At 39.2% G+C, this 25490-nt stretch overlaps 1 protein-coding gene across 1 annotated transcript in view; it reads right to left on the bottom strand.

Moving 5' to 3' along the window:
* The window catches only part of LOC580019 (solute carrier family 28 member 3), a 41862-nt gene extending 16681 nt beyond the window's left edge, over positions 1-25181 (bottom strand). The window contains exons 1-3 of the mRNA XM_003724985.3: positions 24762-25181; positions 2282-2386; positions 857-1140 (exon numbers count right to left, since the gene is read on the bottom strand). Coding sequence (XP_003725033.2) covers positions 857-1140; positions 2282-2386; positions 24762-24857 — 485 coding nt within the window. The 5' untranslated portion in view covers positions 24858-25181. The remainder of the gene's footprint in view (positions 1-856; positions 1141-2281; positions 2387-24761) is intronic.
* Positions 25182-25490: the final 309 nt, after the last annotated feature.

The following is a 25490-nucleotide window of genomic DNA, read 5'->3' as shown; positions in this document are numbered from 1 at the left end:
TTGACAGTGGTGCCAAGATATGGTCGGTGTGTAAAATGACAAGAGTTAATGCCCTTATGGCTCTAAACAGACGACATCTAAGGCTGTGGTCTACGTATTCTAAATCAAACTGTATTCCAGGGGTTATTAGAACCATTACTTACATGTACATTACTGTCCTAGCTTTGATCAAGCGCATACTTAATTATGCTCACCACAAGATTTCTTACTTAGGCTGCGTTCATGCTTAAATTTTGAAGGCAGAATGAGCGATCTGAAACGCTCATCGTAAACGCTCATCGTGATCGCAGTTCCACGATGTAGTGTTCATGCTTACTTCTCTGGCTCCCCAGGCAATTCTGCGTGTGTGGCCTTAATTGGTCTTCCAGCTGGATTCGCAAACCTTCACTGTGCATGCTACGTAGACCCACTAGAGGTCAGTGCGTTGACCCCATTTAAACGCGTTTAAAAATTGTAAATGCATCTTTTTGTGAGTTTACGATCGGCGATCGTGATCGCCGTTTTTCGGTGATTCTACAAAAGTGAGCTAAGACGCAACCGTGTTTTAAACTAAACGCGTAACAGATGCCTGATTCTGGCCGTCAAAATCAAGCATGAACGCGCCCTAAGTGTCAAAAGAAATTACATTATTTAGTTGTAGTACATGTATCTCCTGGGTGAGAGGAGTGATGCTGATTAAAGCGCATCAATATCTTAAAAGACTCTTGGACAGGCAGAGCCAACCCACATCTACAGGAATAGAATAATTTGTTCCATCTTTAGCCCATTAAATACTTAACCCAAGACAACAAAGCCCGAGATAATTTGGGATTAAACCCAGTGAAAAAGCAGGTTAAATCTCTCAAGACATCCCTACCCTTTTAACACCATCTTCAATATCCGTGGCATCGTCTGCAAGAGGCTGACCAGGAAGGTATGCATCCCCCCCGAGAAGCGGTTCCATAGCCATCGCCAGGCCATGATGAGGATGAGGAGGGTGGTGATGATGAAGAGAGGCATGGCACCGTACGCATCATGGGCTAGGATGAAGATAAGGTAGGCCAGATAGAGGAGACTGAAGAAACCGTAGCAGCTCCAGTGGATGGTGTTGTGGTTGTCATGGTAGAAATGGATAACATGCTCTTCGACCTGTTCAACCATCTAGGATGTAAACAGATAGACTTCCTTTAACATGAACTGTATAATTACATCTTTACATCATACCTGCCAGCAGTAAACACCAGAGGTAGATCATACTGGAAGAGAAGACAGGGGGAGGGAAAGGGAGGAGGAGGAGGAGGAGGAGGAGGAGGAGGAGGAGGAGGAGGAGGAGGAGGAGAAAAAAGAAGAAGAAAGGAAAACAAGAAGAGAAAAAGGAGAGATGAGAAAATAAGCAGAAAAGACAGAAGAAGGAGTAGGGGGAGGAGAAAAAGATGAAGAGGAGAAGGACAGAAGGAGAGGGGAAGAAGAAGAAGAACAAGAATAAAAGAAGTAGCAGCAAAGAGAAAACATAAGAGGAAGAGGAGAAGGAAAGGAGGGAAAAGTCGAGAAAAGAAGAAGAAGAGAAAGTAAGAAGAGGAGAGGGGGAGAAGAAGATGAAAAGGAAGAATATATAAATAACACACTGCATAATTATTTCATAAACTCAAATCATACCTTAAACTGTCAAAAAGTGAAGTGCATGCTTCCAATTTCATCAGCAGAGGCGCATGTATTTTAATAAAGTCTTGAATATTGCGAGATCTAAAAGAAAAAGATGTAAATCTGAATGCCATTTGGAAAAATTAATTATTCTAAATTATGAACTCCTAGTTTTGCAAGCCTTAATACTTCATCCATATCTGTTGAATAATTAGTCCATAAATTGCTGACATCTAGGCTTATACTGACATCCCTAGTTCAGTTGCTCAAGGATAAATTAAAGCTGGAAGGTTCAGTTCTGGAGAAGGTGAACATAAAAGTGGAAGAATTTCATTAAAAAGATTGCTACTGAAATGCTCTCATCTTTCAAATATAAGAAAAAAAGTTAACCCCTTGGGGTTTTAATAAAACGATGCCACATGTTCTTGCAGTAGTCAACATACCCATATCTCAAACCGATGTTTTTCATATTTCTTGATTTCCAGAAAGATGGAGTGAATTTGTAATAAATTTGATGATTCAAAACATCAAAATCCACAATTTTTCCAGCTTAAGACTGTATCAAAAATTCAACATGACATCTGGTTAGCTTTTTCAACATGAAATTGCATGAAAAACACTCAACATTTTCTTTAAAAAAACTGATATTAGCTTCACTTACGTCCGTGCAGCAGTTGGCCTTGTAAGGAAGCTCATCCTTCTCAGCCTCCTCATCGTTGGTGAGTGTGAGTGTATGTGTGTTGGTGGGGGAGGCAGGTATACCATCCTAAATACAAAGATAAATGGAGACATATTATATATATAGAATATTACATTAGGGAGTGAGACAGAGAGGGTGGGGGATGGGGAGAAAATTATTAGTAGAGATGTGTGTATATTGCCTGGTGCATGAGGCTGGTATTTGATCCTTTAAAAAAAAGAGAGAGAGACCATGTAAAAGGTTGAGAATGAAACAGAGCGAGAGAAAAATAATTGTGAAAGTGTGTAAGTGTGTGTATTGGCGGGCAAAGATGGTAAAAATGGTAAAAGATGGTAAAAGATGGTATTCCATCTAAACGAAAGACAACTGGAGACATATTACGATTAAACTTTGAGTTTTGGGTGGGATGGAAGGAGAAGGGGGTCATTGGTGAGTGTGTGTATTGATGAGGCCAATGTGTCATCTGGGGGGGGGGGGGGGTGAAAGGAGTCATACTGCATATTCAAGTGTGCATATTGGGTGGGGAGGGGATGGATTAGCAAATAAAAGATGAATCAATCAAATATACATGTTTAGTGTCCCAGCCCGCTTCCTTTTTGGGGGCCACCTCCTATTTTTGTTGACATTTTTAAAATTTAAAATTTAAAATTTTTTGATTTTTTTTTTTTTGAATTTTTTTTTTTAAAGAAAAAAAAAATGAAAAACCCTGCTAAAATGGATCTATTTCTGATTTTAAAAAAAAAAAAAAAAAATTTTGGCAGCCATCTTGAAAAAAAGCCCGACTGACAGGGAAAATGTAACGAGCGGCCATTTAAAAAAATATATAAAAAAAAAAAAAGGAAAAAAAAGGGCCTCCTACTTCCTATTTTTCCAAAAAACAGGATGCTCAACATGTTTTTTTTTAATTTGGCCTTACAGAGGTATGCATTTTGAAATGAGTCATGAAAAAGTATATACTGGAGAAGCTAAAACCAAGTATACAGTACGAGGTCTAGCAAGTTCGATAAAGAGAAAGTGATATATAATTAAATGAGGGTTACAGTATAAAAGCAAGGCAGAGAATTAGATTGAAGTAAAGCCATGTATAGAAAGAAAAGAGTGATCTATGGTTTTTGAGGAAAGGACTTCAGATAAGACCAGATGTGCATGTATGGCTTTGAAAGGGAGAGGGTGGGAGAGACTAATATTGAAACACTTATCAGGGAAAAGAATCGTGACTTTGTTATCATTAATGGCAATCTACCTTGATGACTAGAGAGCTAGACAATTAGTATGAGATAAGGAACATTGATTATCTCCTGTCTGCTCCCCAATTCAACAACCACGGTAGATTTGACGTCACCGCATAGAAGCGCTGATTACAAAAGTCGGTTCACTTCAGGTCAACAAGCATCTACATGTATTTCTAAAAAAAGTATGCATACAAGAACATGCACACACAAATAAAAATATAAATATTTCATGTAATATGTGCTTGTCCATATTACTGTATTACGTCCATGTCCTACATATATCAATTAAGTTTTTTAATGATAGGGTAGGTGTAAGGTCTTCTTTTCTCCCTCATGTTGCAGCTCAGTTTTCGGTGTAGGCCCTACCTGGGGCTTGTTGCATAAAACTTACCATGGATGGTATCTTTGCCATCAAGGTAACTACCTGTACTATGGAAACCTTGATTTTGATTGGTTGTTGAGCCCTGTTACCATGGTAGTTACCATTGATGGCAAAGTTACCATCAATGTTACGTGTTTTGGTATGAAATTGTTGTTTTTCATATTATTAAGGAAATTCAATCGTTGCAAAGGTATTTATTTTGAGACCGTTTTTTCCCGTTACTTTGTAAGCTCAAACAGTTAGAGTCGTATTTTCTTTGGATTTTTCTTTCTGAAGATACCGTAGCAATTTCTTTCACGGTGGTTTTAGTACGGCACGTTCAGTTGTCACTCACTTTTATTTCAACACGTTGACAGGAAGGAATTGTCAGCTCGTCATCATTTGCTCATTTTCAGCATGTTAATTTGTGTCCCGCCACAGAAGTAAGTTCTTTGGATTAATGATATAATTATGTAAATAATGTGTTGATGATGTGATTATGTAAAACAAGAAGGAAAAGGAAAGTTATAAACAAAAGTCAAAGTTCTTGGTAAATAATGTACACGTGAAAATAGGTTGAAGTTAGGAGCACAATTTTTGTGTATAGGAATTTAAGGTAATGTGTCAGTGAGTGAGTTGTTAGTGATTTAGTTAAAGATCTGAAGGTGATTTGTAAATTGGTTTTTGATAACAAGCAATATTGTCTGCTACGTACACTCAAACACTTAGGCAATTTAGAGGATATGGGTCATTCATTAATCAGGCTTTTGTAGATTCTTTTCTATATAAGGAAAACATAAATAAGAACCAGGTCACAAAAAGAATTGTACATTTCAAACCATTTATTAAGAACATGTCAGACTCAGAGTATGAACAAGATAACTCAAAATATGTTATTTTTTGTGCATTATCTTTACAGATTGAATAAATACCTACACCAGTAGGAACTATACATTCTAACGGGCACATCTCGGCTTGTTCACTGATCCAAACATAATTCAATTTCTCACGAAACTCCGGGATTGGAATCAGACGGACAAGATGGCTGAAACTGCAGGCGAGCTGAAAGTTAAGAGGAGAACGGCAAAAGGGAAGCTCACAAGGGGTATGAACCAACTACAGGCCCTTTTGAACACTGAAAGATCCATCAAGGAGGTAGATGAGAGCTATCACGAATTCCGCAAACTGTATGAAAATGTGGAGGCAAAGCATGATGCCTATTCTGAGGTTCTCGATGACACCGCGTATGAAGCAGAGCAGGCGTGGATGGAGGAGTGCATGAATAGCTTCATGCAGATGAAGTTGAAGGTTGTGGACTATGTAGGCAATAGTACCGGCGCGGATGACACGGTTGACACCACAAGAGAGGTTGAAAGCCCAAGGTCAGAAGTGAGAAATACAACAGCATGTCACGTACAGATAGAGAAACCAAAGTTGCCACGTTTCTCAGGAGACATCAGAGAGTACCAGACCTTCAAATCGGACTTTAAACATCTTATCGAGTCCAAATACACGGAGAGGGACTGTATAACCATTCTGCGTACTAGTTTACAAGGCAAAGCACTTGAAGTGATTCAAGGCATAGGAACAGACTACAACGCAGCTTGGGAGCAACTAGATGTCATCTACGGTGATCAGAGGAATGTTGCAGATGTTGTTATCTACGACATCACGAAGTTCAAGAACTTGAAAGACGGAGATGATAAAGGGTTCATTGAACTAGCAGGGTTAGTGAGGAGGAGCTACAACACTCTGAAGGAAATCAACAAGGAGGAGGACATGAACAATTCTCACATGTTGTCATTGATAGAGCGAAAGCTTACGAATGAAGATCGTAAGATCTGGTTACGTCAACAGAAGTCGCCAACTTTGAAGTGCTTAATGGAATGGCTGAGCCAGGAATTGCAAACTCGTATCAGGGCGACTGCATCGATTCGAGAAGGAAGGTCAGATAGCAAGTCAAAGCAGGGTGCCTTCATACACCATCTGACACAGGAGGACAAAGGAAATGAAGGTCGCAAACCAGACTTTAAGTGTTGGCTCTGTAAATCCAATGATCATTGGGTCGATAAGTGTCAGAAGGTCGTTAAGATGAGCCAGCAGGAGAGGTACGAGTTGATGAAGGAAAACAGGGCTTGTTTTAGCTGTCTGAAACGGGCTGGCAAGGAACATCGGATGACTACATGTCGGAGAAGAAAGAAGTGTGATCGATGTTCTTCCTTTCACCATCCTTTGTTACATTCAACCATAAAGATCCAGGAATCTACTGTGGATGTTGCAAGCACCGGATCGAGTGAAACTCTTCTGCCAATTCTTACAGTCAAGGTTCGTGGTCCAAAGGGAGCGGTCATTGGCAACTGTTTACTGGACTCGGGTTCTCAGGTGACACTGATCAGGAAGGGAGTAGCAGAAAAGCTCAACCTGGAGGGTGATCCGGTTCAAATAGTGATCACAAAGGTCGGCGGAGATAGAGAGACTACTAATTCTAAGTGGTATCGGGTGAAGGTAGAGTCTTTGGACAATCATCGAGTTGTTAATGTGAAAGCTATTGGACTAGATGTGATCAACGACAACATCAGAAGTGTTGAAGTTCGGGAGCTTGCAAGGATTTTCGATCTTGATAAGCTCAACAGAGGAGACGGGTCAGTTGATCTACTCATCGGTGCTGATTATGCAAGACTACATCTTGGTGACGTCAAGTCAAGAGAAAGAGGACATCTAGTGGCTACGCGAACTCCACTTGGTTGGGTGGTATTTGGTGGCAAGCCAGGACAGAGCAGTGGAAGTGTACTTAATGTACAGGTGGTTGGAAATCCTATTGACCTGCAGGATTTCTGGACGACGGAGTCCATGGGTGTGGCATGTCCAGCTATGGAGACAGATGAACAGAAGTTAATCACCAAGGCCTGTCAGAAGAAAGGACAGCAGTGGCTGGTACCGTACCCATGGTTGAAAGATCCTAGAGAACTTCCAGACAATAAGGTTCTAGTGGAGAAAATGCTCTGTGCTACTGAGAAAAGGCTGATGAAGGATGCAGAGCATGCAAAGGCCTATGACCATCAAATCAAGGAGATGGTTCAGATGGATTTTGCTAGGAAGCTAACGGCTGAGGAGATGGAGTCGTACAACGGTCCTGTGCATTACATCCCTCATCACGCCGTATTGAGACCAGAGAAAAAGAGCACACCGATACGAATTGTCTTCAACTCTTCATCAGTGTACCAAGGCAAGTGTCTCAATGATTTCTGGATGAAGGGGCCTGACCTGTTGAATAATTTGTTTGGAGTCATCATACGATTTCGGGAGAAGCCAGTAGCAGTCTGTGCGGACATCTCCAAAATGTATCATAGGGTGCTGATACCGGAATCTGATCAACACGTACACAGATTCTTGTGGAGAGACTTGCAAGTTGATAGAAAGCCTGATACCTATGTGATGCAAGTTGTTACCTTCGGTGACAAACCGGCTTCAGCAATGGCGCAGACAGCATTGAGGCTCACTGCAGAAGAGGGACGCACTCAGTCCCCAGAGGCTGCAGATGTGTTGAAGAGAGACTCATACATGGATGATATCTGCACATCTACAAATACGAGAGAGGAAGCTCAAGCCTTAACTGAGAGCATTGACAATATTCTCGCTAATGGTGGGTTTAAGGTGAAAGGCTGGACTTCAAGCACACAGCTAAAGGGAGCAGGAGGAGATGAAATGGAGAAAACTCTGATGGAGAGTCTAGCAGAGGAAAAGGTGCTAGGAGTCTTCTGGGACAGAAAAAGGGATGAGTTCTCTTACAGGGTGAAAGTTGAGAAGTTCTTGGATAAGGAGCTAACCAAGAGAATCATCCTAGGCCAGGTTTCTCGAATCTTTGATCCTATTGGCTACACAGCACCGTTTGTCATCCGAGCAAAGATAGGACTACAGAAGATGTGGGAAGCTGGCTATGACTGGGATGCAGTTCTTCCAGAGGAATGCCAGATAGAGTGGAAGAGATTCTTTCAAGAGATGGAAGAGCTCAAGGAAGTAACGTTTGAGAGATGTTTGACTCCGAAGGATGTAGTTGGGAAGCCGCTACTATGTATCTTCAGTGATGCATCAATGCACGCCTTCGGAGCATGTGCATACCTGAGGTGGGAGACGGAGGATGGAGACTACAAGACAAGATTTGTGGCAGCGAAATCACGAGTGGCACCACTGAAGCCACTGACGGTTCCGCGCCTTGAACTTCAGGCTGCAGTTCTTGCCAGCCGACTGTACAAGACGATAGTAGAGCAGCTGACGATGGAGATAGATGATGTCATCCTCTTTACAGACAGTATTATAGCCCTCTCATGGGTGAGGTCTAAGGCAAGGAACTTCAAGACGTTCATTGCTACTAGGGTAGGAGAGATCCAGAGCAACACAGACCCCAGCAAATGGCGACATATCTCAGGAGTAGACAACATAGCAGATGTGTTGTCAAGAGGACTGAAGGCAAGTGAACTGAAGGGGTCATGGCAACACGGTTCAGACTTCCTACAACAGTCAAGATCTGATTGGCCTGAGGAAGTGAAGGTTCTTACGAATCTACCTGACGTTGAGAAGGAGAGGCGTCATGAGAAGACGGTTCTAGCTGTGGGTTTAAGTTGTGACCTAATCGATTATGAGAGGTTCTCCAGCTGGAGGAAACTGGTCAGAGTCGCAACGTTGTTGTTAAAGTTTGTGAAGAAACTAAAGGCTAGACGGGGAAATCAGGAGAAAGAGACCAGTAAAGGAATGACTCCCGCAGAACTAGAGGAGGGAGAAAGGTACATCATCAGAGACGTACAGAAAGGCATGGAATCACGAATCAAGAAGGGAGAACTGAAGTCCTTGAGTCCGTTCATTGATGACTATAGAGTCATTCGAGTAGGAGGCAGGATAGATAAAGCGATGACATCATTCGAGCACAAGCATCCTGCTCTTCTTCCGTATGGACATCATGTTTCCAAGTTGATTACTCGTCATGTTCATGAGATGAGTCATAGTGGAGTAGCTGCAACAATGGCAAAGATAAGGCTAAAGTACTGGATTCTACGGGGCCATAAACTTATCAAAACGCTCAAGTACAGGTGTACTAAATGCAGAGCTTTTCTGCAAAAAACTGAGACCCAAGAAATGGCCCAGCTACCTAGGGAGAGATTAGCTCCGAATACACCACCGTTCCACTTCACATCGTGCGATTACTTCGGGCCACTAACCGTGCGAGTGGGACGCAACAAGACGTCGAAGCATTACGGAGTCATCTTTACCTGCTTGAACACAAGGGCCGTTCATCTCGAGCTGGCAGTAGATTGCAGTGCCATGGAGTTTATGCAGGTACTGCGGCGTTTTTTTCGCTGTGAGAGGACAACCGGCCAGCATCCTAAGCGACAACGGCACTCAGTTTGTCGGTACTGAACGGGAGTTAAGGAAGATGACTGAGGGACTGTCCAACGAAGAACTTCAGGACTTTTGTGCTGAGAGAGGTACCGTATGGAGATTTACCACTCCAGGAGCACCACATCAGAACGGCTGTGCGGAGGCTTTAGTCAAAAGCTGCAAACATGCTTTGAAGAAGGCAATTGGGGAGCAAGTGTTGGCACCATTTGAGCTTTTAACTTGTCTGGCTGAGGTGGCGAATCTGGTCAACCAGAGACCAATTGGCAGGCTGTCGACCGATCCAGATGATGGCGGGTACATCTCACCGAATGACATGCTTCTGGGACGAGCATCAGGGGACGTAGCGCAAGGTCCATTCTTGGAAACGCGAAATCCGAGGCACAGAGTAGAGCTGGTTCAGCGCATCGTAGATTCATTCTGGCAACGCTGGACGCGGGACGTATTGCCACTGTTAACTCCTAGAAGAAAATGGAATGTGCATCGACGTAATGTACGCGTTGATGATATCGTTATGTTCGCAGACGCGAACTCTGTGCGTAGCAAGTGGACAATTGCTCGCATAATCGAGGTGTTTCCGGGTGATGACGGTAAAGTACGGAACGTGAAAGTAAAGACTATGAACTCTGAGTACCGTCGCCCGATCACGAAGATTGCTGTAATCTATCCCGCAGAAGGTTACGAAGATTAGGTTACACGAGAACTTTAAGTTTGAAACATTGTAAACTTAAGAACTGATTAATCTTTGCATTTTTTCGGATGTAAGATTTTCTTCATTTATATCATGAGGACAAATTCCCTCATTGGGTGGGGAGGATGTTTTGGTATGAAATTGTTGTTTTTCATATTATTAAGGAAATTCAATCGTTGCAAAGGTATTTATTTTGAGACCGTTTTTTCCCGTTACTTTGTAAGCTCAAACAGTTAGAGTCGTATTTTCTTTGGATTTTTCTTTCTGAAGATACCGTAGCAATTTCTTTCACGGTGGTTTTAGTACGGCACGTTCAGTTGTCACTCACTTTTATTTCAACACGTTGACAGGAAGGAATTGTCAGCTCGTCATCATTTGCTCATTTTCAGCATGTTAATTTGTGTCCCGCCACAGAAGTAAGTTCTTTGGATTAATGATATAATTATGTAAATAATGTGTTGATGATGTGATTATGTAAAACAAGAAGGAAAAGGAAAGTTATAAACAAAAGTCAAAGTTCTTGGTAAATAATGTACACGTGAAAATAGGTTGAAGTTAGGAGCACAATTTTTGTGTATAGGAATTTAAGGTAATGTGTCAGTGAGTGAGTTGTTAGTGATTTAGTTAAAGATCTGAAGGTGATTTGTAAATTGGTTTTTGATAACAAGCAATATTGTCTGCTACGTACACTCAAACACTTAGGCAATTTAGAGGATATGGGTCATTCATTAATCAGGCTTTTGTAGATTCTTTTCTATATAAGGAAAACATAAATAAGAACCAGGTCACAAAAAGAATTGTACATTTCAAACCATTTATTAAGAACATGTCAGACTCAGAGTATGAACAAGATAACTCAAAATATGTTATTTTTTGTGCATTATCTTTACAGATTGAATAAATACCTACACCAGTAGGAACTATACATTCTAACGGGCACATCTCGGCTTGTTCACTGATCCAAACATTACGTTTTATGCAACGGGTCCAGGATGATTCTATCAAGTTGATAGCAGCACAAGAGACTGAATCAGACCAAAGAACAAGCCAGGTTTTGATGCTATTATTATTATTATTCCTATTCAATTATTATTAATTCTTGGTAATGTATGGGGCAGAAAATAAGAGACCAAAATAGCCTGGGATTGCCCAGTAACAATAATGCATGTTTCATTATTGTTTATGAAACAGGACATTCCAAACTGAAACAAACTTAAATCACCACACATGAAAAATGACAAATATAAATTATGTCAACAAACAGCGGACATAATAGAAATAGAGAAATTGATTTTAAAAAACAGCACAGCTCAAACAAAATAGCTTAACCCATCTCTCAATAAAATTCCTAAAAACACTCCGTTTGTAATGAGGCTGAACCAACTTGAGTCTTTTGAACTGACAGGTATGTAGAACTTGGTTTATGTTTTTCAGATAACAAAAACAAAGTATTCAGCAAATTTTTATTTAGCAAAAACATTTATATTTCAATGTAGCATGTACTGTGATACATTTACGGTACCCTTTCTATGCCAGGGGCAGATCTAGCTTTTTGCCAAGGGGGTGTTTGACCCAGTGGCTGATCCAGTATTTTCCAAAAATTGCGCCGTTTTACTGTTTTACTTTTTTTTCCTTCTTTTTCCTTCTTTCTTTCTACTTTTTTTTTTCTTCACTTGGCCGTCCAAGGGGGGTGTTTAAACCACCAACCTCCCCTAGATCTGCCCCTGTATGCAAATACCAAAGGCTGCATGAACTCTAATTACTGATTGTTAATTAAAAACTTGCAATATCATGACCTCTATATTTCCTTCGCATCCTGTCAACATTTTCACTTTCAATGTAAATCCAAATTTCAAGCCCATTAATTAACTTCATGCAAGATGAACTTTAATCTTATTCACTCATCATTTTTCAACCACACACACCTTTCCTGTTTATGTTTTGTTGATGTACATGTAATTGGACTCATTTTGGTTAAACATACACATTTGGATGTATATCAATGAACAGACTTTGACTACACCTATATATTTACCAGTTAGCTTCACATACATATAAAAAGATACGATACACTGCTTTCACTAGTCTACTAAATAAGTACTAATGTACACAATCACCAAAATTGTTGATGACAAATAACTTTCGCTCCATATTTCTTAAAAGGAAAAGCCTACCCTGGTAAAAAGTTAGTTTTTATAAAAGCAGAAAATGAGAACTACAAATTAGTGAAAGTTTGAGCAAAAGTAAATTTATGAATTTTTGAAGTTGTCATTAGTGAAACACAATTGGTAACATATCATACCAGCTCCTCTCCAATGACAGTGTCCTGTACAGAAAAATGTATAAACTTCCTTTTTTCTTACTCATTGATGATGGAATGGTTTTTCCTAAAGGGGTTATATACACAAAATTAAATTACTATATTTAGGGTAAATTTAAATATAAATATAAATTGTTGAGATTTTTAAGTACAAGGCGAATGGAACAGAGTTGCTTTTTTTTTGTTTGATTGATTGCACCTTCCAAATTTCATAACTTTCTTATTTTTAATTTACTCAAATTTTCAATGATCTGTTCCTCTCATTTTGCTGCTTCTATTAAAAACCAACTAACTATCAGGGTGAACTTCCCCTAGTTCTCACTCAAAGTTTTGTGCTGGGTGCATGGATACAATTAACTTTGAGGTGATGCCATCTTGTACAAGTAGTTTGAATACTCTTTGTTTTTGGTCCCATGTGGCCCTTGTCATTGTTAATAGATCGTATAACTTTGAGATTTTGCTCATTGAAAATCTAAAACTACAACATATCTGTGTGAACACATCTATATAGATATGCAAGGAAGCAAGGCAAGTGTTCTACTCTCCTTTCTCCAAGAGTAGGTACTAGGTAATAAGAAATGTACCTGTATCCTTGCACACATTCTGTAAATGTATTTTCGCTAATACCTGACAAAGGCTACATCTGTTCATTGGCTTCCCTAGCGGAACTAGTTTTCAAAGATGATCACAAACGAGTTCCTTATAAGTAGCACAAGTATGTGGAGTAACAATCGCCGCCCCTGTATCCCAACATAATAGGACTAGATCTAAGGGCGCGTTCATGCTTGATTTTGACGGCCAGAATCAGGCATCTGTTACGCGTTTAGTTTAAAACACGGTTGCGTCTTAGCTCACTTTTGTAGAATCACCGAAAAACGGCGATCACGATCGCCGATCGTAAACTCACAAAAAGATGCGTTTACAATTTGTAAACGCGTTTAAATGGGGTCAACGCACTGACCTCTAGTGGGTCTACGTAGCATGCACAGTGAAGGTTTGCGAATCCAGCTGGAAGACCAATTAAGGCCACACACTGAGAATTGCCTGGGGGAGCCAGAGAAGTAAGCATGAACACTACATCGTGGAACTGCGATCACGATGAGCGTTTACGATGAGCGTTTCAGATCGCTCATTCTGCCTTCAAAATTTAAGCATGAACGCAGCCTAAGTTACACACATTTGTATACCACATGCACTACAGTGAAGTGATCCAATATTCCTCATGGAAGCAGAAAGCAACTTAGCTCTGAAAAGTTGAAAGTAAAATCAAAGCTATCAAAATCTCAAATACAGCCCTGGAAAAATGGAATTCTATGATAACAACCACCTAAGTTCCTCTAACATAAACATACAAAATGAGCTCTTATGAATAACAACAAGAATAATTGAAAAAAAATAAAATCCAATCTTCTCACAAGGAAAACTTTGTAGCACTCAAGATACCCATTCACAGAGTGGCAAATTTATATCAATGTTTTCAATGGTGCCATGCAGATAGGTATGAAAATCCTAAACCTTTAGATTGAAAGTCAAGTGAATGAGTCCTTATACCTCGGCTATAATGACCAAGATACTTCAAATGACCTCCTTACTAGGTGCTAAATTACATTTATGGAGGAAGTGCATTATACATTGTAGCTGCTGCGTTGATCTTTATTGCATGTGTAATCACTAAGTAATCTCAACGAGGGGCAGGAAATTGGAGTTGATAAAAGTACAAACGAACGACAGCATGAGAATCAGAAGATGAGAAATTATGCAGCTGATATCCCTAGAATTACAAACTGCACATACAAAGTAGGTAAGTAGTAACAGCACAACAATATTTGGGGGGCGGAAGGGGGAGGGGCCTTCTCGCCCCTAAAATTCTCTGACAAGCGAAACAAGAAAGGTGCTTTTGGGGTATAAACTTGGGGGTATAAAATAGGGGGAATGAAGGGATTTTGTTTTTATATTTGATGTGCACTTCAGTCTATGCCAGATAATACATGTACATTCAGCGGAGAGGTGGGAAGGGGGGGGGGTGGGGTAGATCTACCACTGGGCAAGGTAACATCAATCACAGTTACAAATTCCTTTCAAACATTACTGATCCTCATGCCATGTAGGCCCATTTGATATTTTTTATCCCATGAGAAAAATATGATCTTCTTTTCATTACATTTTTATGACTCTTTTCAATCCAGCATTTATTTTCATAATGCCTTGGTATGAGAGGTCATGACCTAGCAAATGTTTCCTGCAAGAGGAGAAATATGCCTGGATACATCCATTCACAGCAGGCCGGGGGTTCAGGCACAAATCTTCTAATTCTCTGACAAGCACTAAACAACAAAAATTGGTATCACATTTGTAGATGTTATTTTTTGTTGTTGCTGTGGGGGACGATAAGGGGGCACATTTCTATTTTCACGTGTACTTATGACTTTCCAGATTAGATTTTGCTATAGTCTATAGAGGGGGGAAGGGGGGTGGTGAGATGTGCCCCCCTCCCCCTCCCCATTTCCCACTGCTAATTTTGATTAAAGGCAAGCTGAGCTAGGCAACAGTTTAAAATTGTAAATATTGCAGAGACTGAATCTGAAGACTATTTCTATGAAATTTCCTCCAGCTTGGTTAAGCTATGTATATAATTTCAAAATGTGTAGGATTTCAAACAAAACATTACAGAAAATGAGCTTCAAGCTCAGAAATTCTATCCCATGCACAGCAGGAGAGCAATTTTTTTGACCCAATTATTACAGAAATATTTATGGTCAAAGGGTACATATTTATGGGTTACTGATATGTTCTCTAAATACTGTTTGCCCAAAAGGTTAAAGGTATTAGAATTGAGAGTTTGGTTTCATATAGCTACTCATGGCATAATAACATTTTTGGCTCTATAAGATTTACCTCAATCGTTTTAAACTTTTAGTTTCGTGACTTGAGGGTATTAAAGTTCCCCACACTATAATGCATAGCATTTGCAAACACTTTTGCAAGCAACAAGTGAGTAATATTTGACAAACATAAATATATCACACACCTGCAATCTTCTAGTAACTTTTGTTTATGGCTCAGTGGTAGAGCAATGGTCTCATAACCATGAGGCCCTGAGTTCAAAACCAAGTCAGTGCACTAGTGCCCTTTGCTGAGGTGTTAATCCCCATCACCAAGTCCCCTGGTTGCTTATTACTATTACAAAGACACACCTGCTTTTGCAGCAGTTGAGTAAAAAACAAACCATCAAACCATAAAACCATCAATCATCTTTTAAATAGAAGCAACCTGAATTTGCTTAAAGAGCAGTTGTCATTCACACTATATTAAACAAAACAAAATATTGAATTTTTATTTTGAAAATAAACAAAGGAGCTTCATTGTTTATTTTTCAAAGAATCACTCCATCAGATCTTCAAAATAAATATATGAATTTCAAATAAATGGTACAAGGTTAAAAAGAGAATGAGTTTGCAGAAGTTTTCACACTGCCTGTCAAATCAATCAATCCGCTCATTCTACTTTTTTCCAACCCCAGGCAAGTGCAAGGTGCCTAAGTAAATCTCTCAAATACCAACATAAAAACAGCCCCCTGCTAGACCTTAATGCACGGGTCATGCTCTCACAAATATCCTCATTCTCGTAGCTTCGATCACCTTCTATCAAACTATGGGCATCACAGGCATGGCCTAAGAAATAAAGGTAAAAGGTTCATACAGTTAGATCCTTTCACACCCAAGAACTGAGCATGCTCTATACTGGGTTACCCCTGAAAGAGCATACTCACAGGAATATGGGAACAGAAACACCTCTACTGAACATTCTGTAGGACTCAATTACATCTTCAAGAGGTAGTTTGCTCTATCTCTATGACTCTTTGAAATTAAAGTATGAAGATACACCGACAACAAGGTGGCCTGTACTTCTTAACCCACAGCAAGTTTTGACAAATAGTTGGATGTTTGAAAAATGTTTTCCAAACATTAAATCCTAGATCAAATCTTTCTTTTGTATAATAGAAACGGTTGGCTTTTGTTTCGGCATGACAAAAGCATGAAGGAGTTGTAAGTGTGAACAGGGTCTTAAATAACCCCCTAGCAGCAATTGCTGTCAAATGTCAGGTGACATCACCATGTGATTGAAAGCCCACAAATTTACTACAGGCTTTTGACTTCATGTCAACCTCTAGAAATCTTAGTCACAACTTTTGTCCCTGTCAAATGTTGGAACTTTAAAAAATCTAATACAAGAAAGCAATAAAAGACATGTTTTTATGCCTTCTTAGGAATGTCAGTCGATAAACACAGAAATGTTATTGGATTACTTTTATATCTTTTCCCCTATTAAAAGAGAAATAAATCAGGTTGATATCACCACAAGAATATGTTTAGTTGACTAATTTAGATGTGAGAGATGATACCTCTCCATTTCTTTCAATTTCTTTTTTGGTACAATAACAATTACTGTCAAGTAAATAATAAATGTGTTTTTCCTAATCAAATTTATTTCCGGTTAATTTAATGTTTAATGATGTAATGCTTCAACAAGATACAAAGTTTTCTCTTTTGCTTCTCGTGCATTCTTAATCGTTTCATCTTAAAAAATGTAGCCTCTACTTCATTTACACACAAAAATCTTATGTGATACTGACAAATATCTGATTGACGTATCAAAAGTGAAATGGCTATCAATTTACAAGAACAAATTTTGCACTGACTACAATTTCACTAAGAAATATAAATAAAACAAAACACCCACATCTTCAACTGGAGGAGAAAACAAAATGAAGCAAGAGCAACAACCGGTGGCTATCACTCTTCCTTGAAAAGTCCAACGGCTTTCTTTAAATCCAAAATATATACATCTCATTACTTGAAATGGATCAATGATGGATGAGATGGCTTGGAAGATTTGCTGAAATCACAAGTAAATGGGACTCGTTGATGGAATTTGAGGCGTTTCTAACAAGCAATCATACACTGCTTGAGTTTCAAAGTCGCTAACCTCTCATTTTGAATCATAAAAAGCAACGTGCATGTATATGGGTCAAGCTAAATAGAGGCCATTGCAATTGATAGGTGATATATAACCAAGTGGAATTACATGTATGCAGTAGCGCTAAGAAAAGTAAAAGTATTTATAGTTAATATTATTGTACATGTTTGTAACTATTTTTTAAATGGCTATTCCCATGAAGGAAATTAACAGTGCCAAATAACATTCAGTTTTACCTAAAACTTGACAAAAATTAAGACAAATATCGGAAGTAGAATATGAAAAGTGAGTTTACACACATTAAATCAAATTCAAACTTTTGAATATTGAGAAGAAAGTAAACACTTAAATGTTTATTGTTGAGAAATAATTCAGCACATGACTTGTGTGCACATAATTGAAAAAAAAGGTTAACTTGAATATCTAATTCAATTTTTAAATACAAATGCAACATTTTGTAATGCAATTAACCAACTCTCCAAAGAACTGTTCTTTTTTAAACTCTTTAATAGTGCTCAAAGGCGTACCAACTTGTGGTTATACATGCATTACCCTCCCATTCCCAATATAAATTGTTATAATGGTTTCATCCGTCAAACAAAAATATTGACATTCACCACTGTGTCTAGATACACCACCCTCAAACATGTAACATGAACTAATCAGTAGAGATCTATGAAAGGCAATCAGATGCTGTTTGTGATAGAGAACATACCGTACATGTAAAGACTCTCAAGCCTGGTTCACATGTGGCTGCCTCAAAAACTGCCACTTTGGGCAAAATAGCAGTTTGGTCTACACACCGTTTGTCTACTTCCCAATCAGTCTATTCCCATATAGTCTGCACCCAGCCAGTCTACTATATAAATGGTCCAATAATCATATGATAATAATCACCACATGATTGATAGACCGAATGAATAGTAGACTTATTGGAGATTAGACCAAATGAGTTTTAGCCTAAATGGTCTTTAGACCAAATGATAAGTAGACAAAATGGTTATGAGACCATGTAGATATTAGACCATATGGGAATAGACTAATTGGGTAGTAGACGAATTGGTTGTAGACCAAATAGCAATTCACCAAAATAGGAACCATTCTGGGAGTAAATGAATGTGGGGAAAAACAAAAAGTAGCAACCAACAGAGGCCATAGCATAGAGTTGTTGTGGTCTAGTGAATAAGTCTCTGGACTGTGAACCACCAGGTACAGAGTTCAAACCCACGATGAAGAACGAATGTCCATTAGCAAGGCATTAATCCATATTTGCCACACTCAACCCAGGTGTAGTACATTACATGTACATGGAAGTGGGTACTTGGTGGGTTCTATTCCTTGAATGCCGGAGCTACAATGTATATCCGGGGTAATACATCCAAGAGTACAAGAGACGTCATACATGTATTGAAATGTGATACACACTATAAAAGAGTGGCATATATTGTATCACTATTCATTAATACTCACTTATAAATATTTGTATTAGAAGATAGAGGAAGTGTGAAGTGCACTATATGCCATCAGAAATCAGTTTTCTTGGAATGGCTTACCACATCATGTGTGGGTGTGGGTGTGGGTGAGGGTGTGTAAAACGAAACAATACCACCAGCATCTAGTTTTCACAGGCTATTAACCTTCTGCCTGCGGGAACCAGGTGAGCCCTGTATTATTTCTATAGGAATTAAAGGTAAAGACCAGTATTGGAAACGTCCCAATTTCAAAAAATGAAATGGAAGCTCTCATTACCAATCATGTGAAAGAATATGTTTTGACTAATACATGATGATAAAAAATTTGCCAGGAAACCGCCTGCTAATTCATATATTTGGTAAATTTGTTTCTCTCATGGTCTGTGAGAGATATAGGGTAGTCCCATATACATCTTTCTGTGTATAGTGCTTGTAACTTTACGAAGAATGGGCCAAATTTCTTATCATTTTGATGATTCCAGAACCTTGCAGATGCTAGATGCTAGATGATCAACCTTTTCTGATCGATTCCACAACGTTTCTTTCACAATGCAATCGCATGACCATAACTGGTCTTTACCTTTAAAGAATTCAGTAGTCATCGGGTTAAGAGAACATTATCTACAGATTACAGAAGAGATCGAGACATGCTCCTGCAATGGTTTTACCTCATTTTCACTTGGCTCAAATTAGCCACTGAATATGTCTGGGTGAAGATCTTATTGTTGATTAGATTAAAGATTGTATCATGTTGAACAACATTATCTGACTGTAAGGGAGAGATAACTCATGGGCTCATCTCCTCAGGGTCTTTCTAAAACAATAGCTATGTTTACATGCATGTATAGCACTGCTGTGGTTGTGAAGATTTAGGCTATCAAAATCTGAAAGTGAAAATGATAACCCACCAACAACAAGGGTTTACACAGCACCAAAATGATTTTTTAAAACTTTTCAACTACAAGTTGAGCAATAACAAATTAGCTGCATTAAGACTGCAAGCAGCAATCATTGCTTTTTCTCACATTCCTTTGTTGCTAAGCAACTACGGCAAAAAAGGAAAAAGCAAAAACAGCACCTCGGGAGTGTTTTTTTTTTTTAAACTAACAGATATTTCACATATTTTTTTAGGTGTAAATGCCAAATCTCGAACATTGTTGAATGACTCACGTTTTTCAGTCTCGTGACTCTCCTTGCATCTGTGCTAACGCATGCAGGACAGCGAAATTCACTACTCACCAAAATATCAGAATGAGCAAATTACATCAACATTCTTTACTGGGTTTTCAAATGGGGGTCCCCAAATTTGATGATTTTTCAAAATGGTGTTTGGGATGTTTCCCATTCCCACAGAACTATCACGTTTCCTCCTCAGAACGGACAAAATAATCATAAGTGATGTTTTGGTGGGACTACCCGATTTATCATCCCACACAAAAGTCATATTTTCTGGCTCACTGGACAAACAGCCTATTTCCCTGCCACTCAATCAAAAAGATAAAAGCCCATCTTCCGACAGACTGAGGGACATAGCAACGGGATGGAGACTCCTGGGATGACGTGACTTAAAGTGGGGTGGACTTCACTTTCATGTGGAGAGAGCAGATCAATAATTGGAGGGGCTGTTGAGACGTGGGTGTAGGTCTTAACCCTTCGTCTCTCCCATGTATATGTTCTTTGAACTAGAAATAATCTCATCATTATGAGGATAATGATTAGAGATAAATGAAGGTTGTACATGTCTATAGTACGGGAGGTGATATGCCAGCGACACCTTGCTGACAACTTCAATATCTAGATTAGATGTTGAAGTGGAGGTGTCATGGTCTATGTGGAGGTGTCATGGTCTAGTGGATAAGTCACCGGACTGTGGATTGCATCGTTCACAGTTCAAGTCCTGCTGTGGCACTATAATGCCCCTTGGCAAGACATTAATCAACATTTGCACACTCAACCCAAATTTCAAAATTACATGGAAGAAAGTTTACTGTATCAGAAATATGCTTTACAAAAATAAAATTTGACAGTCCTAATGAATTACACCTTTATTGAACTTTAACTAAAAATCCAATAATGCAACCTTTGGGTGGTTTTGCGGTGCCTGTTCATATTTAATATAGATAAATGGAAGGAAATATATTAATTCTGTCTTTTAACTTTCAAAAAGTATTTGTGTCAGGGTATGAATAATTAGTATATTATCAAAATGATATCATTACTACAGGAGTCATGGATTTTAAACAACTTCCATGGTAATGTCACTACCCATATCTTGCTTCAAAAGGCATTTTGGACTAATTTTTCATTTTCGATTTAAAAGTTGAACAGCATGTGGGAGTCCTGAGACAAATACAAAAATAAAAGAGAAAACCTTGACATCTCTAATTCGTTTGAAGGTCTACTGTCTTTTCGAAATACCAGGAAGATGATGAAAGAAGTGATTTGTCATACCAAGTACCAAATTTAATGGGTACATCTGGTGAATGAGGTAAAAAAGGAATTGAATTACATGTCTTTTCAAGGGCAGATGTTAAATTGACTAATATGTTTGTTTTTTTGCTTCGTTCCTCTGTGTCTGTCTGTAATCTCTCAATGAAGATGACTATGATTTTGGAGTTATTTTTACTGTGGTATAAATGGAATTCATACATTTAACATGAAAAATGTCCTGTAGTTTTTAAACTACATTTCAGAAAATGTTTTCCTCTTCCTTTCTTTTAAATGGTTTCCTTGTCCTCTACCACCACCACAATCACCACCACCACCACCACCACCACCACCACCACCACCACCACCACCACCACCACCACCACCACCACCTCCACCACCACCACCACCACCACCACCACCACCACCACCACCACCACCACCACCACCACCACCATCACCACCACCACCACCACCACCACCACCACAATCACCACCACCACCACAATCACCACCACCACCACCACCACCACCACTACCAATACTACCACCACCACCACTACTACTACTACTACCACTACTACTATAAATGCCACAGCAGTATAGTACAACATCACTTTTCATTCATTCATTAAACATAATTCCTCAATATTTGAAATTTCTTTCCTTTGGGATGTTTGCTCTACAGCAAAATATATTGTCTGCTCAAAGCTAGGAGGGAATTAAGTTACTTTAGCATCTAGACTTTATTAATCATTTGCCTATTGGTATCACATGTGGTCCATGTATTAAGCCTATGGGAATTAGAGAATTCAGAGATCAAAGGGTTAACTACCCATTTCTGGATCCAGTAACAGTCAGAAAATATCATCTATACAGAGCAAAAAGAGCATCAGGAGTGTCATGGTAGAGTGGTTAAAAGCGCTTAACTGGAGCTGCGAAGGTCGAGGGTTCGAATCCCGACACAGCAATATATATCCTTTGGCAAGATCATTAACCTGCACTTGCTACTCTCCACCCAGGTGCTATATGCATGGGTACCCGGTAGGATGTGACCGTCATTGTTGGTCAAACAGTTTTTGAGCGACAAGTAACGCCTGGCTGGAATGCTCCCCAGGAAGTGGAGATTGTGCACACAATGTGTGCGGGCAAGTATTGAATCCAATGATCGGGTAATAGTATATCTGTAAAGAGCTTAGAGACATTGTAGATGTATTAAGTGAAATATAAAAGCAGAATATTATTATTATTATCAAAATGTGCAGTCATTGCCCTAGATTCTCTGAAGACGCTATGTCTAGTGAAACCGAGAACTGTTCGAAAAAGGGAAAATAAAGAGCATGAGAGCGTGGTTGTTTCCTCTGCAGGAGGGTACGGCTCTTTCCTGTATCATTCTCGATTTAAGTCACAGTTGATGTTGGCCAAGTTTGATTACAGAGTCATACATGTGGGGCAGTCAGCAAAACAACAGCTGGTTTCATCATTTTCTTTTCTTTTATAACAGAGCATGCACAGTCTTTGAAAGTATGGTTTTCCATCTGTAATACTATACTTCAACGAAAGTCCTAAATTGTGGAAGACATCAAGATAACAAAGAAAAATGTGAAGTATTTCATTCCGAAACAATGTTGTGCTTTGCCTGTTTAGAGCCAGATTGGCATTATCTCAATTACACAGAGTTAATGCCCTTCTGGCTCAAAACAGATGATATGAAGGAAATCATACTGTCATTTTTTTCTGAATGTAATCGTGTTTGCAATAAAGCCTTTTTCTCTTTTCAATACACTAAACCAAAGTTATTCAATCTTCTCCTAGTCACTGCACACTTTGAGGAATTAAAAAGTTTTGTGTAACCCCAATCCCTGATTCAACCCAGAATATTTGTTTTCTACCATTCTAACAGGTTCACATTGGCAGGATAGGCGTACCGCACATTTTCACATGGTGGACAAATGGACAATGCTTCTAGCCTGAATATATGGTCTTTAACTTTTGTGATCTACCGAAGCAAGCAATAAAAAAAAATTGACACATTTTTATGAAAAATCAAAGTTATGAGCATTTATAAATGCATTCATAAATTAGCTTAGCCATTTATTCTTAATGGGAAAGGAAAGTGATCAGGATTCACTGGAAAAAAATTAAGAGCCCACATCAATATAAATCCTCCATATTTTGAGATTATCAACACGCAATATGAAAAAGAAAACACATAACTATGATATAAATATCACTTTGTGAGTCGTGTACTACACGACCTTTCATCAAAACCCGGGGAGGTATGTGCATGGCATGCATGCTGGGGAAAATATTGCAAACTGTGAAAGGAGGGTTTCATAAATAAGTAATTTACCCTAAATTTTGGCCTATCCGCTACATGAGCTTAGATGTAATTGACAGAATATTTGCACAATGATGAACCCGGTTATGACATATTGATGAATTTATTGGAAAACACTGCCACTACATCATGCAGTCAAGGCCAGCTAATCATTGTCATCTATGATTTGTATGAGAAAATATCACCTGTTTCTAATTCCCATTTAATGAAATTTGGAAGATAGAAGTATTTGATATAATTCACGATCATATATTGCCCTGGGAAATAGTCAACGCTATATCTCTCACACAGAAAAGAACTGTTTTGACTCAAATGTGGGCTACCTACCTTGGATTAATACACTTTTGAGGATTGTACACTGTAAAGTGAATATGGTGATTATGGCACAGGCAGATTTAGGGAATGGGGGGCACACCTAACTCGTGCCTCCCCTCCCCCCCCCCCCTTTTCAAAACCAAAATAAATACCTTGTGCCCCCATCCCTTCAAGGTGATGACCTTTTTTTCCTCATATTATTTGTTTCTTTTATTTTGCTATTATTTTAATTCTTTGCTTGTCACAAAAAAATTGAGCATTGTGCCCCCCCCCCCCCCTTTTTTTTTAAAGTCCTCGTTCTGAACATAGATTATGATGCCGGTGAAAATTGAAATTTGTGAATTTGTAAAATATTTTGAAAAGAAAAGTGAGATACCCAAAAGACATTTAGCGATAGGGATCAAGTTTGCTCTTCCCTGAACTGCAAGAGACTGCTGCATAATGAAAAATAATAATTACAATAGATACCGGTACTACTATCCCATTCATCATTGAATGCAGCCCAAAATTGCACATTAAGTGCACCATCTCCACTTGCATGAGAGCCTAGCTTTCATAGTGTGCACATTCACGTGTGTGCAGAGCAGTAGCTATCATACAGATTTCCTCCACTTCACTCCACTTCATTTTTGGTACAAAGGATTATGCAGAATTCACTGCCTTTCCAAAGATCATTGAAAGCTAACATAGCTGTCTTGGGACACGTGACCCAAAGACCACAAAACATCCAAAGAATAAAAGAATAAGTCCACTGCAAAGCACACTAAATCATGACTATTCACATGAACCGATTTGGGTGGGAAGGGCACTTATGCTTGTCAAACACTTGAGTCAAAGTTTTGAGTATTATACAAGCATTGTGTTGACTGATCATGATGTCAACAATAGAGAATCATGAGACAATCAAATCATACCTTGGTCACCTCAGCGGGTTGCAAACTCCCCAGCTCTATGCTTGTTTCCTGGACTCCTTTCAATATCTCTCCACTGTGATTAAGGTTGTCCGTCATTGCTCAGCTGTTTTTACTCACTCCACAGGTATATATGCAAAGCTCACAAACTTCGCTTTTTCTATGACCCGAAGTTTTCCTTCTCCAATTCCTGTCATTCACCAGGCAACAGCATGTAGTCCATTCTATTCTCTCAATCTCTTTCTCTTCCTCTTTTTCCCTCTCCCTCCCTCCCTCTCTCTTTTTCTCTCAGTCTCAGGACCTGCTGAGCGAGACTTGGTAAACTCTCAAACTTTGGCAAATTGTATATCCCTATGGCGTAGTCACGTACAGGCCATGAAAAGCTGCTTGCGCTGGGGTTTATAGAGCCGGAGTGGTAACTGACACTTTTAATACCACAACAGTAGTACCTCCTGCCAATATTTACAGGCACACAAACTATCGAAAGAGGGCACCGTGCAAGAGAGTGGACTTTCCAACCCGATCCTCTAACCAATCCAACCACTGCTCGGGACGGGAAGTTGACCCCGGGATACCATGATCAATTTGCCCGCCCATATTTCTTCAGATTTGGACTGATTGAGAAACTTGAGCCCCAGGGTCATTTAAAGCAATAAACTATACTGAAATGGGTATTATTTACACAAGATAATATACTCTTTTCCCTTTTTTAAAATTCTCCTGAAAAATTCC

Source organism: Strongylocentrotus purpuratus, unplaced genomic scaffold (assembly GCF_000002235.5).
Source record: "Strongylocentrotus purpuratus isolate Spur 01 unplaced genomic scaffold, Spur_5.0 spur5_scaffold_15, whole genome shotgun sequence".
Taxonomy (NCBI): Eukaryota; Metazoa; Echinodermata; class Echinoidea; order Camarodonta; family Strongylocentrotidae; genus Strongylocentrotus; species Strongylocentrotus purpuratus.
Note: the sequence above shows the minus strand (reverse complement) of the source record. Positions and strands in the feature narration are given on the sequence as shown.